This window comes from Vipera ursinii, assembly GCF_947247035.1.
Source record: "Vipera ursinii genome assembly, chromosome: 10".
Classification (NCBI taxonomy): Eukaryota; Metazoa; Chordata; class Lepidosauria; order Squamata; family Viperidae; genus Vipera; species Vipera ursinii.
The window spans coordinates 22,052,173-22,066,405 of NC_139520.1; the positions used below are offsets into that span (position 1 = coordinate 22,052,173).

At 51.9% G+C, this 14,233-nt stretch overlaps 1 protein-coding gene across 1 annotated transcript in view; it reads right to left on the minus strand.

Annotated features, from left to right (window-relative positions):
* Positions 1–14,233, minus strand: part of PIEZO1 (piezo type mechanosensitive ion channel component 1 (Er blood group)) — a 58,996-nt gene that overhangs the window by 18,948 nt on the left and 25,815 nt on the right. The window contains exons 10-30 of the mRNA XM_083370522.1: positions 13,936–14,014; positions 13,700–13,803; positions 12,139–12,399; positions 11,306–11,417; positions 10,660–10,838; positions 10,171–10,319; positions 9,742–9,897; positions 9,492–9,589; positions 9,101–9,264; positions 8,370–8,546; positions 7,819–7,944; positions 7,503–7,703; positions 7,023–7,227; positions 6,180–6,284; positions 5,117–5,270; positions 4,608–4,851; positions 4,354–4,450; positions 3,454–3,622; positions 2,948–3,037; positions 2,228–2,316; positions 1,524–1,595 (exon numbers count right to left, since the gene is read on the minus strand). Of these exons, the coding sequence (XP_083226648.1) occupies positions 1,524–1,595; positions 2,228–2,316; positions 2,948–3,037; positions 3,454–3,622; positions 4,354–4,450; positions 4,608–4,851; positions 5,117–5,270; positions 6,180–6,284; positions 7,023–7,227; positions 7,503–7,703; positions 7,819–7,944; positions 8,370–8,546; positions 9,101–9,264; positions 9,492–9,589; positions 9,742–9,897; positions 10,171–10,319; positions 10,660–10,838; positions 11,306–11,417; positions 12,139–12,399; positions 13,700–13,803; positions 13,936–14,014 (3,031 nt within the window). The remainder of the gene's footprint in view (positions 1–1,523; positions 1,596–2,227; positions 2,317–2,947; positions 3,038–3,453; positions 3,623–4,353; positions 4,451–4,607; positions 4,852–5,116; positions 5,271–6,179; positions 6,285–7,022; positions 7,228–7,502; positions 7,704–7,818; positions 7,945–8,369; positions 8,547–9,100; positions 9,265–9,491; positions 9,590–9,741; positions 9,898–10,170; positions 10,320–10,659; positions 10,839–11,305; positions 11,418–12,138; positions 12,400–13,699; positions 13,804–13,935; positions 14,015–14,233) is intronic.

A 14,233-nucleotide genomic window follows, 5' to 3' on the forward strand; every position in this document is an offset into this window, starting at 1 on the left:
AGCCCCTGGGCAGAGGTATTTATGGGGGGTCTCGGCCCCTCCCTAGCCATAAAACTCTCTCACCAATGGGGCCTGCTGCAGGGGAGCAAAGAAGCCTCTTTGCTCCATCTGATGACCTATTTGGGGAACTGCCATGGCTGGCACAAAACATGTAACAGAGAAAACGTTTTCCAGGCAACAAAAACATGCAGAGACCCTCCTTCCCCAAGCAGGCATAAGCAATGGAGGAGGAGACCAGCCACCAGCTGTCCACGCAACATCTCAGCGGGGATTCTGGCAGCCCAGCCTCCCATCCTGGCTAGGACTGCAGGGGTGCCAAGGGGGTGGCTTGGTCGGCACCTAGCTGGCCCCGTTTCCCTTCTTTGGGGAGGGTTCCTGTCCCGTAGAGTGAGAACCAACCTCTCTCTCTTTCTCTCTCTTTGGAAGTTCATTCTACTAAACTAGATCCTGGTCCACCAGGCAGAGTCCAGGCCACACAGTAAAATATTCTCAACCTTGGAGGCTTGAAGATGTATGGACTTCAGTGCCCAGAATTCCCAGCTGCCCAGGCTGAGAAACGCTGCGCTGCAGGACGACGCTCACTAAGCACTCCAAAACAGCTGCACCCGTAGCATGCATTGCCAAAGCCAGCAAGCCTTTCACAGCAAGATTTGGTGGCTCAGCCAACGTGCCTAAGGCAAGGGTAGAGGGCAGCGGGGATGTCCTTAATGGGCAGAGGGAGAGGCGCTATCAAGGCCGCTGCCAGGCAAGAGGGGACTCAGCCCTGGGCACGAATGTAATGTGAGGAAGTGTTAAGGATGAGCCCCAACCTAATTCGCCCAAAGATAAAGGCAAGGGGAAGCACATTTTGACTTGCAAGGTTCTGCTACTATAGCTTTACATTAAGAGCAGGACTGATCTACATAGCATTGGCATCTCAGTCTGGTCTACCTAGTTGCACTGACAGATAAGCAATGATCCAAGACCATTTTGCGCTCTACCCAGTCTATATACTACAAGCAAGCCATGATTTAATCTCGGTGTATTGACTAAGGCACAGCTGGCTAAATCAAACCCCCAAAGTCACAGAATGGTGCAAACCAGCTGGTCTGCATAGTGGTTTAGCTTTCAGAACCGAGCCTGGGATCTACACGCAGTTCAGGGCCTGACCTGGGCCGCCTTGAAAGGTCTCAGCTATGGGCCCCAACCAAGACAGGGCTTGCCCAAGGCGTCTGGTAGCCCTGAGACGAGCAACCAGGGTCCTGGTGCCTGATGAGGCCTGAAGCTGCAGCGGTCTCTGGAAGGACCCAGGCAGCAAGAGACGCTGACTGAGAAAGGCAGCCCAAGCAAGCAATGGCTGGAAGACCCTGGAAGAGAGAGACAGGCCCCATCCAGAAAGAGGCAGGCGGGATGGAGGAGATGGATTCAGAACCCAGATGACACCATGGTTAGCAATTGCAATGGCCAGCAGAGCCAGGCTCGCCCACAGGAGGATGAACTGGGGTTAGTATGTCTGCCAGCCCCGAGGCAGGGCTGGGTTGTACCTGTGGCGTGATCCAACCACGGGCGCCACCAGCGCTTCCTTTGCTGGCCAGGGTCCTTCTTGGCACCTGAGGCTGTGGAACATGGAACGAAGGCAGATGAGGGGCACAGGAAGGGCCAGGGCAGGGCTGACCGTGGACAATGCCAGCCGAGCCTGAACGAGCAGCTGCTCCTCTCCTAACACACACTGATGCCTTCCGCGAGCCCAGGCCCAAAGGAACCGGGGCCACCGCCTGGGTCTCCCTGCCAGGCAACCCATAATCTCTCAGGGGCAAGAGCCATGCCTGCTTCATGCGGCTGGGAGTGGGTGAAAGAAGACAGCACCCACCACTCTTCACGGAGACCAAGCAGGGTGTAATCAAAGGCTACGTGGGTGTGGCAGGCAGGGAGTGCCCAAATCCTAGGAGGAAGGCGGGTGGGACTGGCAAGGATAAAGGAAGACCCACATCCTCCCCCCCCTGCCTTCCATGGCTCCAAACGGCATCCGGTCAAACTTTCCGGCGTATCCTGTGAGCAGAATGGCGGCTTTCGTAGGGTCCGCTGCCAGAACAACGGTGTGGCATTGATGTGACGTGGGCATCCAGTGAAACCATACTGTGGAGCAGGCCACTTGGAGATCTGCTGCCCTTGGGCGTGGCCAAGCGGTGGGCTTCCCAGAGGCTTTCCAGAAATGCTCCCCAGCCTGGCCCTGACGCTCCCTTCACACCTGGCGTGTCTGCCTCCGTGGCCTCTTCTGGGTCTCTGGGCAGCTGTCCCTGGTGGTACTTCTCCTGCTTGGCTCGAATCCGTTGCATCCTGTGGGCAGAGGGCAGGAACTAGGCAGTGGCACAGAGGCTTCATCTCCCCATGCCAACAACCACCTTGGATCCTCTTTTGCCTGCAGGGTTTCCTCACCTCAAGTAATTTCTATGGGCCCCAGGAGTCAAAGTGGGCGGCTTGACCCTGCAAGGCCCTCCCTCCCCAGTGACCACGTGTCTCCCTGCCCCACCCTGCCAAGGCTGGACTGGCAGCCTCCTCTGGGCATTTCCTCAGCCCTGCCTGAAGGCCCCAGCTTGGGCCCTGGAACTCCGTCCACCAGGGCAGAAGCTTCACCTCCAAGCAATCTCAGGGGCTTTGACCCTCCACAGCCCTGATTCCCATCTGCAGATCCTGCAGAGATCCTTGATTCCCCCTGGCAGATTCCCCACTTGAGTCACAAGATCTCTCCCAGGAGAGCCAGAAATGGTTGTGATATAGGAGCTGATGGCTGAGCTCCACCTCAGTCTGGTGTTTGGGTCAAATCAACAAAAATGAAAACTACTCCTTGCTCCAGGGAAGGGTGTCTCGGGACCCCAGTCCTGAAAGCCAGGATAAACATCTGTCCCCCCTCCTCTCCCCCCCCCGCTGGGCGTCTTCCTCTCCTCCCCCTCCTCCCCAGGACACTCACTGCCGCTTAAGTTGGACCAAGGATTTCTTTTCAGCCTGGAGGTGGGCGGTCATCTGCTTGATCATTCTGGCTTTGAAAAGCGCGAAGCCCCTGAGGAGACACAAACCAGGATCCATGAATGTCAGAAAGAGCCCTGCCAAGCCACATTCCTGATTTCCCAGAATGGCCTAACCAAACATAGAAACAGGCCACGGCTCTTCAGCCTCAGCGACCAGACACCAAGACGTGTTCGCTCGAATCTGTGTACGATTACAATACAGGTAGTCCTTGACTTATGGCCGTAATCGAGCTAGCAATTATGGTTGTGAGTCATGACGGTCATTCAGTGGGTCAACAGGTGACCACTCCCAATTTTACAATCTTTCTTGTGGCGGTCGTTGAGCTAAGCAAACCCGCTGTTTGTTATGCACATCCTTTTGCTGGAAAGTGGACTGCACAGTCTGCATCCCAGATGTGCAAAGCGCCCCTCTCAAGCGCTGCCCCGCCCCAGCCCTTCCCCCGCTCACCTGGAGGCCTGCAGGGCCGAGGCCTTGAGGTCGGCCCAGGCATGCAGGAAGTAGTAGCTGAGGAAGACCCTGCGCTGGAGAAGCAGGAAGACGAAGCAGATGCCGTCCCAGATGATGCCGGCTTCCTCCACAGGCAGCGCACAGTCTTGGCTCTTGTCCGCATCCTTGGCTGGCAAAGGAGGGGGCAGGGAGGGGCTCAGATGTGGAGCAAAGCAGGTGGGGACCCCGAACCCCTCCCCACACCTCGGAGCCCACCACGACGGCCCCCCCAGCGGGGACTCTGGGCTCTCCACCTGAGGAGGTTCCCCCGTCCCACTCAAATGGACGCCTCTGTACAAGCTCAGAGGGTCACGGTTGTCATCAGGTGCAAAATGCATCTTTTCACACAAATCTGTTTTTTTATGATTGAATGCACAAGTCCACTCAAACTGACTAGAAATAACAGAAGCCGTTAGGTCAGGTTTCAGGTGTTGTTTATGCAACACATTAAATGATAACCTTGGGTAAACATGCCAAAAAAGGTTATCTATTTAATATGGGGCCAAAGTAAACCAAATCTTGTTTGGCTAAATCTGGTTGGTTGAACCTCATCCAAGACGCCCAAAGCAAGGTGTGTCTTTGGCCTTTCTCCAGTCTTTTCCACCCAAGCAACTTCTGGCAACTTCTGGAGTCCCCCAATCATCACTGGGCCAAAGCAACAGTAACACGGACAGGAACTCTGACACTTCAGGGACGGTTGGGTGACAACCGTCAACGTCACAAATCCTCAGGGGAGAAACAGCACAGCTACGCAACCCTCCCGCTCCCCTCTTTCCATAGCCAGACTCCAGGTCTACCCCCAGAAGTGGGGAAAGGAAGTTCTCCCTCTTAGTCGCTTGGATAGCAACAGCGGACACTCACGGTCATAGTAGCCCTTGACGGTGCAGGCCAGGCTGAAGAGCTGAATGACCCAACAGAAGTTGTTCTGCATTTGCTGGACGAAGACGCAGGAGAGAAGCTGGTGGAAACGGAAAGGGAGTCACACCCCACCCAAAAGCGGCTGTCTGCATTCAGACCAAAGACTCACATTTTGCACACACAAAAAACTGGGTCCACCGTTTTGAACATCCCTTAGCCTGATGGACGGAAGGCTTTGCAGGGAACTTCAGCCTTACCGAGAGCATATTCTTGGCAATGATCACCGTCACGTTGTAGAGAATCAGGCAGTCCCACAGGATCAGGCGGGCGCGCAGGGACCAGCGCAGCATGGCAGTGCCGAAGAGCAGCAGGTAGAAGCAGGCCATCAGGTAGCCCAGGCCAAAGATGCTGATGCGATTGGCCCCAGCGACGAAGACAATGACCAAGACGAACCAGAAGAGGTAGCGGAACACACACACCTTGACCATGTCTAGGTAGGACCTGGCAAGCGGGGAAGAAAAAATTGAGAATATAAGAAGAGTCCAGCGGAATCGAATCAAGAATCCAGCAAGTCATGGATCTTTGATGGATCTCAGTGGATTTAATCCCAGCTGTAAGGGATATAAATGCAGCGCTGGTTCAAACACCCCTCCTTATCCTTAACTAGGATAAATCATCCTAGCTAGCATGAAGTTAGCTAGGAAGAGTCACCCAGGGGCAAAACATGGCTATTACTAGTGTGGGGGGGGAACTATTCCGCTCTCACCTGCAGTTGACAAAATTGGGCACGGGGTTTGGCTGCCCCTGCAGAGGCTCCAGTTGCTCCCGGTTGTCCCCAGCCAATTGCACCCATTCCTCCCTCTGCTCGTTGACAAAAACCTTCCACTGCTGAGACGCGCAGAGCAGCAACAGGAAATCACCTGCGGGAAGTGAGGTTTTTTTTAAATGCCCATCACACCAACAGACACAGGAAAGCAGTTGTGGCCTGTGGGATGCAGAAATGCCTCCTCTTTTGGGGAGGGGGAAGAGCCTCCCATCCCAAGGGGTGTGGCCCATCAGGGTTCCTCTCTGCAATTCATACAACCTACATACCACAGCTTGGTGTTTGTGTGTGTGTGTGTGTGTGTGTGTGTGAGTGAGTGAGAGAGAGAGAGAGAGAGAGAGAGAGAGAGAGAGAGAGAGAGAGAGAATATCACAGACTATATTTAAGAACTGTACTACATCCTGAAGGAAAAGTGTCCAAACTGTCACTCTAGGGCAGGGGTCCCCAACCCCCGGTCCGTGGCATGCCACAAACCGGTCCACACAAACAAGCAAAGCCTCATCTGCAGGATGCAGGCAGCACACAAAACCACACCCCCTCCGGTCCGTGGAATAACGTCTCTCCAGGTAACCGGTCCCTGGTGCCCCAAAGGTTGGGGGCCTCTGCTCTAAGGGGCAAAATTGACAATGGCCCCACCCAACCTGCTTCTCAGTAGCTGTCCCTGGTGCTGAATTTGGCTCATGCCTGAATTAAGGCTGGGGCTCAGTGGATCACTGAGGAAGATTTTAATTACCCCAATCAAGTAGCAAAATATTACACCCTTTCTGAATTCACTTGCAAACAGGGACAGTCTCTTTGCTTCCATATCTTGTTTTGCCACTAATTGCCACATAAGGACAGAAAAAAGGGGGGAGGCAGTATCGGGTTTTGTGTTTGGGGCTTTATTCCTGTGAGTTAATTCATGGAAGGCCATATAAATTTCTTTAATAAATAAAGAAAATGAATGAAGAAACAGCTCTCTTCCACCAGGTTTTCTCACAGCAGGAGGGCTGTTCTAGGTACTCACTCATGAGATTGACTGAATTGGGTTTCATGAAGAAGTCGGGGAAGTACATCCATTTGATGAGAACAGAGGTAATGGGAAGGGAGGGGCTCCACCTCCATGGGTAATCTAGACAGGTAAAAAGCACAAAGATGGCACCTAGGGAAAAGCACCTGGCTGCGGACCACAGCAGCCCTCCCCCCCTCATTTCAGGTTCTCCAAAGCTTTTTGTTTTAGAAGGAGGAGGATGGGAAGAGACAAGCCGTGTGCTGACCGTGTAGCTTTGAGCAGCAGACAGCAATGATCTCCACACACCCCCGGGAGTTGTACAATTCTCATTTAAAGCCTAATTGATCACCGTCGCTGCATCTTGGCACAGGAGAGTCAATGGTTTAACCAAAAGCAGCTTCCCCTGTGTGTCCTGGATCTCTCACTCCCTATGTTTTGGGATGATCTGCCGGTTCAAGGAGGAGAAAATTCTTCCTGTGTCCGCATCTCCCCATTATGCAGAATTTGGTATATTTCTAGTATCCTTAAGTCAGCTCTTTCCTAGCCTAAAATTCCCCAGATATTGCAAGCCTTTCTCAGTGGGGAACTGCCCACTGAACGTTTGGGATGACTTTTTTTCTGGTTCAGCGATGCCCTTGTGATGTGAGGATCAGAATGGCACTTGGTATAACAACCATGGCTGGTTGCTTTCTTTGGGTTGTACGTGGCTTTCTAAGCATTTTATGGAAGCAACTTGCAATGACCTCCATCAATGCCTTATGGGGATGGAGGAGAAGCAGAAAGGATGCCAAACACTTGTTTTATTTGGAAAGGAAGACTGCAGCAACCGTTGGCTGGTTCCCTAGGTTGGAATCTCACCAATGCAGAGAACTGGAGGAATCCCAACACAGAGAAGATACTGGAAGATGAAGAAGAGAGCCAGGAAGAGGCAGTACTTGGGCCAGAGCTTGGCAATGGCTTGACGCCGCCTCCGCGTCAGGATGACAACCAACCAGCATCCATGGAAGATCACCATGAAGTCCATGCGCTGGCCAATCACGTTCACTGTCGCTAGAAAGCAAATCTGGGGAAAGAGAAGGGAACGAAGTCAAGGAAGAGATCTTTGGTCTGGTGACATCTTGGGAGATGAACGAGAAATCTCTGCTCTGTCATTAAGAAGCTTCTATTCTCTTGGCCAAATGCCACACCTCTTTCTCTTATTCGTTACTGCAAAAGCTCCACCCCTTTTTCATATGCCTTGATATTTTTGCTCCAGACACTCCTGGTGTCTTATCTTCTTCATTGTACATAACTTGGGTAGCATCGTCTCTTCGGCCCAGCCAGCAGGGCCCAGCTCACCTCAAGACCAAACTTGTAGAAGAAGTAGTTGATGAGGTACTTGATGCAGTTCAGCAAGCCTTGATCTAGGTTCTGGCGTGTCGCATCTTCAAAGATGGTCTGGGTGAGGGGAGGCACCAGCTGGTGTTTCTTGCGATAGTATTCCTGGCATCGATACACCACTGCTTCAAAAACCAGCAGGACCAGAACTTGCAGATGGTTCTAAAGAGGAAGAAGGAGGAGCAGAACGGGAAACAGAAACCACCTTGCCTTAGTATCAAATGGGTTCCCTCTCAGATATGATGGGACCTGCTAGGGGGGAACAGCTGCCACACACCTGGATGTAGCCCAGGTTGGGATACCCCTTGCGAATGCCAAACCAATTGGCCGGGTCAACAGGACCTTGGTAGAGGGTGGAATTGCTGATCTCCTCTGGTTGGAGATTGGTGTTATTGAGCAGAGGCTAGAAGGACAAAAAGGAATTATATTGTAATACTATAACCAGAAGATGTTATGCCATCAACAGAATTCACTATTCTTCCTGGGAGGTTAGGATAGGGCAGGTGTAGGCAACCTTGGCTCTTTTATGACTTGTGGACTTCAACTCCCAGAATTCCTGAGCCAGGCAGCCATGCTGAGGAGAAATGGGAGAGGTTTCCATACTGAGCCATGCTGGCTCAGGAATTCTGGGAGTTGAAGTCCACGAGTCATAAAAGAGCCAAGGTTGCCTACCCCTGGGATAGGGTATAAACTCTCAATCTAATCATCAGCCATCATTTCCCTGGTGACCACTATTTTTTCCCCTTCCATGCCTCTGATTCCCACACATTCAGCCCAAGTTGGAAGGCACTTCTCCCATTTCTGGGTCTGAGGCTGGGGCACATTTACCAAGCTGCAGTTGTTGGCATAGTCTTGTGGGTTGACAATCTTCAACTGGTACAGCATCTTGCAGACGATGATGATGCAGGCCCAAATGGTGGAAAGGCAGGAGGCCATGTGGCAGAAGCGGCTGTAGGGCACCGCAAAGGCCCACAACACCACCAGCAGCAGGTTCATCACCGACACCTGGAAGAGGAGAGGAAGAACAGCAGTTGGAACCCTGGATCGTGCAGGGGAGGCGGGCTGGCTGGCTGGCTGGCTGGCTGGCTGGCAGCGTTCTGATGAGTTGAGCAACCTTCCTTTAGTTTTTCAAAAAGGAAGCTCCTCAAGGGGCAGAAAAGGGATGAGAAGGTAATCCTGGTGCTGAAGGATGCATCCAGGTCGGACTCCCACAGCCTCAAAGGTGATTTGGGGCTCTGCATGGCCCACACCTTGGCCCACAGCCAATTGCAACCTCCCTGGGCCAAAGCAGATCTTCGTCTTTCCTTGCTACTCTCAGCTCAATGACTAAAACATGCTTTGTGTGAAGATACTTTGGAGATTTCATGGGACAGAAAATACCCGAGGCATTAAATTTTGCAGCCTGCATCTCCTGTATCTTACGGACCTCTGTGGCTTCCTGAGCTGGCACTTTGGAGGTCAGATGTTTTGATCCCCAGGTGGCTCCTTGCCTAAATCAAGCCCTCCCCTTGGCCTTCGGCAGCTCCCCTCCTGGGCCCAGCCCTTCTTCCAGGACTCACCTCCTGCAAAGCAACCCACATGATGTACAGGGCCAAAAGCTTCAAGATGTGCAGCTCCAGCAGGCGAAGGACAAAGCCCTGGATGCAGCCGAGACTATCTGAGAAGCTCTTCCCCAACACCGAGAGACGCTCCAGCACCAGGCCCCACTTGCTGGGCACACCCTCTGTGGGAGAGCAAGGAGGAGGAGGAGGAGGCAGAGCTGGGAATATTCAGACTTCACCAAGTCTGGTTCTTTAGAAGGCTTTGTCCTCCCCAATGGAAGAGAAAGGATGCTTGGAACTCTCCATTAGAAAGAAAACCAGCTTAATTCTCTTCCTGGGTGGTGTACCTTTTGCAGAGATGGACCTTTGCTTTCCCTTGACACCTTCTTCTTCAGCTTTCTCCCCTTACCTTCAGAAGAGGCATCAACGTCATCGTCTGGCTCGGGGTCTTCTGCTTTGCCCCCTTCAGCCTGAAGCAGCTCCTGGCTCCCACTAAGCTCTCGCTTCCTAAAATCAAGAAGAACCCCAAGAGGACTTAAGAGCTGAAGCCTCCCTGGGATTGGGGCGGTGGCTGAGGCTTCCTTCTCCTCCAACCAGCAAATGAATCAAAAGCTGGCTCAGGGAGCCGGGACTTTCCCACTCGGAAGCAATGGACATACCCGGGTGAGATGATGCACTCCAGATCGGTGACGCGCATAAACGGGCGGTGGAAGTAGTGGAGCTGAAGGATACAGGCCAGCAGGAAGAAGCCTGGGATGAAGATGCTGGAGAAGAGCTCAGAGACGCTGAACTGCTCCAAGCCAAGGTCACCCAGTCTGGACAAAGAGGAAGGGAGGACCTTCTGAGTCCCAGACAGGACCTGACCTACGTGCAGTCCTCTTCTGAACTGACCAATCAGTTCAGAACCATTCAATCCACTCAAATCTCTTTAAGTTGTCCCATGGCCCACCTGGGCAGAGGAGAGTGTTTGGATCTATTTGAAATCAACACGAGATCTACCCCAACCTATCCCCAGACTTAGACCAGGTAAGGAGCTGTCATCCACAGATCCATGGGGTTTGGGGCTACGAAGCTGTGGCTCCACTCACTGTTCATCGGTCAAGTGGGTGAAGTTCCTCCAGTACACGGGGAAGTCCTCAAACTGGTAGGTGTAAACAGCTATAAGAACCAGCATGGTGTAAGCAACCACAAACCACCAGAAGGCCTTCAGGAGTTTCCGCCAGAGACCGTAGTAAACCTGCAGAAGAAGTTGGGTGCAGAGGAGGGCAGAGGAAAGCGCCTAGTCATCTTCACGCTGTGGTATAACTCATCCCCTCTGTTGTATTGGTTCAAGAGACCCCAAGAAGTCTCTTAGAACAGCTACCGAGATTGCTGCCCCATCTGATGGGTAGATGGACCAGTCTGGCTTGAAAGCCACAATGACTGGGAACTCTAGCAACAAATCTGTGGGTCATCAGGACAAGGCAAAAGGGGGATGGTTTCCCCTGCTCTCTTCCCCTTCTTTGCACCCTTGTCTTTTTCAGTCCTTTAATCCCTAAAAATCCTGACATCTCTCTGCTCTAAGGTCCACTAATCACCTGGAAGAGGGTGAGGAACAGGAGGAAGAGGAACATGTAGACAATTTTGTAGACCACCAGCCGTCCAGCAAAGCTGACCACAATGAACATGCCAGCACAGACTAAGATCCAGAATTTGGCGTAGAAGTCCTTCACGTAGCTGCCCAGGACTTTCAGGACATCATGCTTGGGGTCTGGCTCTGCAAAGAAGAGGGGAGCGGAACAGTGGGGCTCAGAATGACCTGGACGCCAGGGCAGAACTCAACCCTCATTCAAATTAAAACTGCTGCAGCCCAGTTGACCCATCAGGCCCATCTAGAAAGTGATGCACTGGGTTTTGGGAACCCAGCCCATTGCAGCTTATTCCAGAAATGTTGGGTGAGCAAACAAATGCTTGTAAACCTCCCGAAGACCAATCCTGCTCTCCAGTGCAAGTTAAGACAAGGTTTGCAGATTATCTGGACAGAATTCTTTGCAAGTCCAACTGTTGGGTTGCCAAGAGGTCACCAATAAACCTCCCACAAATGCAAAAATGGAGCTGGATAATCATTTAGCAGGTATAATGGCCTTTAAGTCCCACTAAAGTCAGATTTTTAAAAATTAAAATACATGTTATTATTTACTGGATCTGCTTGTCACCCCACGTTTTCAGAGCCTCCGTACTCACCTGCCTCGATAACCGTCACTTCCATCAGGGGGGCTGAAAGGGGCTTCTTTTTCAGCAGCTTCTCCTTCACAAATTGTCGCACCAGAAGCCAAAAGGTCAAGGTATAAAGGAGCTGTGGGGAAGAAGGCATGCAGAAACGCAGGTCAGAGCATCTCAGTCAAGCCCTGGACGAAGAGAAGCGGGCCTGGTCTCAAGTAGGCAAGGATGGTCTGTAAGCTGAAACTTAAACGGCAGACTTGAAAGAGCTGCATCTTCCCTCCGGATGTGTTCCTCAAAGCGCAGTCCGGGGATGCCTGGGAGACTCCCCACCCCACACACGTCCCTCTTAAAGGCGCCTGAAATCAAAATTATTTGCCAGCCTGGATTGAAAAATAACACAATATTAAAATGTATTTACTTTTCATACTTTTTTCTTTTTTTAATTGTACTGCCTTTACTCTGCAAAAAATTTTTCCAATAAAAATTAGTTTAAAAAAGAAAAGGAAGTGCATATACGGAAAGGCAGCGTCCTCCATTCTTGCACTTTGTCATGAAACTGGGTGTCATTTTCAGTCTGCACACCAGCAGGCTGGGGAATTCTAAGCATTGGGGTCCCCGTATCTTAAAGCACGCTGGCTGGGGAATTCCAGCAGCTGACAAAAGTTAACGGCTTAAAAGCTGCCGAGGTTGAGAAACACGATGAACATCCCAGTTCTGTGCTGAGCTGTGCAAGAGGCCCTGGACGGCTGACAGACCTCCTTCGGAGCCCCACCGCCCAGCAAAGCATCAGCTGAGGAATCTAAACCAACGCAGGTATCAACATAGGTCAAAGTGGTCTCTGGGCTTGATCCTACCTTAGCCCCCAGGTCCAGGCAGGGGTACGGAGGCTGCACCAGCCCCAGCTGCTCCAGGGGCATGAAGCCGATCTTGGTGGGCAGCTCGGGCTCCAGATCCATCCCCCACACGTACTGCAGGCTGCAGAGAACGATACCGTAGAGGAGGATGAAGGGCGAGCAGAGCATGGCGAAGTGGTGCCTGCTACGCACGATCCAGATGAGGCAGGCCCAGAGCAGCAACACAAAGGTCAGCCAGCTGTGGTAGGTGATGCTCCACACCTGGAAAGGACAGTCAACCCCAGTGTGAGCAGGCTGGGAGGTGCTTCTCTTTTTATACACACAACTTTATGGGTGATCAAAAACACAAGATTAAAGGATTTGGAAAAAAAAGAAAAATTATAAAAGAGGGAAGATAAAATACAGAAAGGAAACATAGAAAATAATTATAGATTTCTACAGATTATTTGTACATTACTTTGGTAATCCCGTACAATTCTAAAGGCTTCGATCAATCAATCAATCAATCAATCAATCAATCAATCAGAATAGAGCTGGAAGGAACCTTGGAAGTCTTCTAGTCTGACCCCCTGCTTGAGCAGCAGACTCTAGACCAGGGGTAGGCAACCTCGGCTCTTTTATGACTAATGGACTTCAACTCCCAGAATTCCTGAACCAGCTTGGCTGGCTCAGGAATTCTGGGAGTTGAAGTCCATGAGTCATAAAAGAGCCGAGGTTGCCTACTCCTGCCCTAGACCAATCATGGCAAACCTTTCAGAGACCGAGTGCCCAACTGCGACCTAAAACCCACTTATGTATCGTCGGGTGCCAAGTGGGCGTGGCCCAATGGAGGAAAATTCCACGTAGGGTCAGGGTTAGGTCACCATGGACTCATACAGGAAAATGGACTTTGCCAACAAACTCGGAGTGCTTGGGTATGGTTAGGAGGGCACTGACTTTTCTAGCCTGCCCTATCTATGTTTCCTGGTAAACTACATGGGAAAATCCCATTGGAGGAAAATGCCACTTAGGGTTAGGTCACCATGAACTCATAGAACAAAATGGACATCGCCCCCCCTTTTTTTTTGCACACGGTGGCGGAGGCCTAAAGTGAAAAGGTTTTATAAAACCCAGCTGAAGGCCTAGGATTGGGGAGATGCCGTGCGTGCCAACAGGGAGGGCTCTACGTGCCACCTGTGGCACGCATGCCATAGGTTCGCCACCACGGCCCGAGACCATTTCAGATTGTCTAAGGTCTCCTGCTTCTCAGATTGAATGATGTGCTTCTCAATGAGTCTAAGAGAGTCTAGGATGGTTGCTACAACTCATTATGTTATCGTATCGTGTTAAATTATCCTACAGGAAAAGGATGGTCATAGTTCACTTTAGATCTGGTTCTGGACCTCACAAGGAACCCAGCTGTGATACTAGGCCAGAATGGCCTGTTTTGTGAGTGGCCAGCGCTGGCCAACCTCAGAGCAACGGGACCGGGGATGGAGTGCCCCCGCCTTCAAAAAGATTAAATATTTGCTGCCAGGGCTTTTCCTTAGCTGTATTTTAAGAGCCCTCCCCACCCGCTCACCATCATGGCGATGAGGGCGCAAACGTAGCTCTGCTTCATGACGACGTGGCCCAAGGAATGAAGGAGCTGCAGCTTCTCCTGGGGAGGCTTCTGTTTCCGGAGGGCTGCAGAGGAGGGATTCCCTTAGAGCACGGTCCAGACCCCCCCCTTAAACGTCCCAATTTAAGGGCGGCGGGGAGAGCAGCTGCAGGGCAGTCTTGCTGCAGCCTCCTTGTCACAGCAATACAAAGCTTCACCTGCGTGACTGGCTCCCTCGGCTTCATGCACGGCGAGGTCCTCGGCCCCAGAAGCCTCAGGATCCTGGACCAGCATCGGCTGCAAAGATTGCAAAGTGAATCAGCAGGTCTCAGAGAAAACCCAAAGCAGCCCGAACTCACATACATCCCAAAAGGCCTGGAAGCATCAGAGACGCATCCGGAAGGAGCCACGTTCAAGCCCTGTTCACTCCCCTCTGGGTGGATTCCCCTTTGAACGACGCTATGCCACGATCTGGACCTTCGGTCTAAGATAGCACGGTCCTCCCCACCGTGTTCT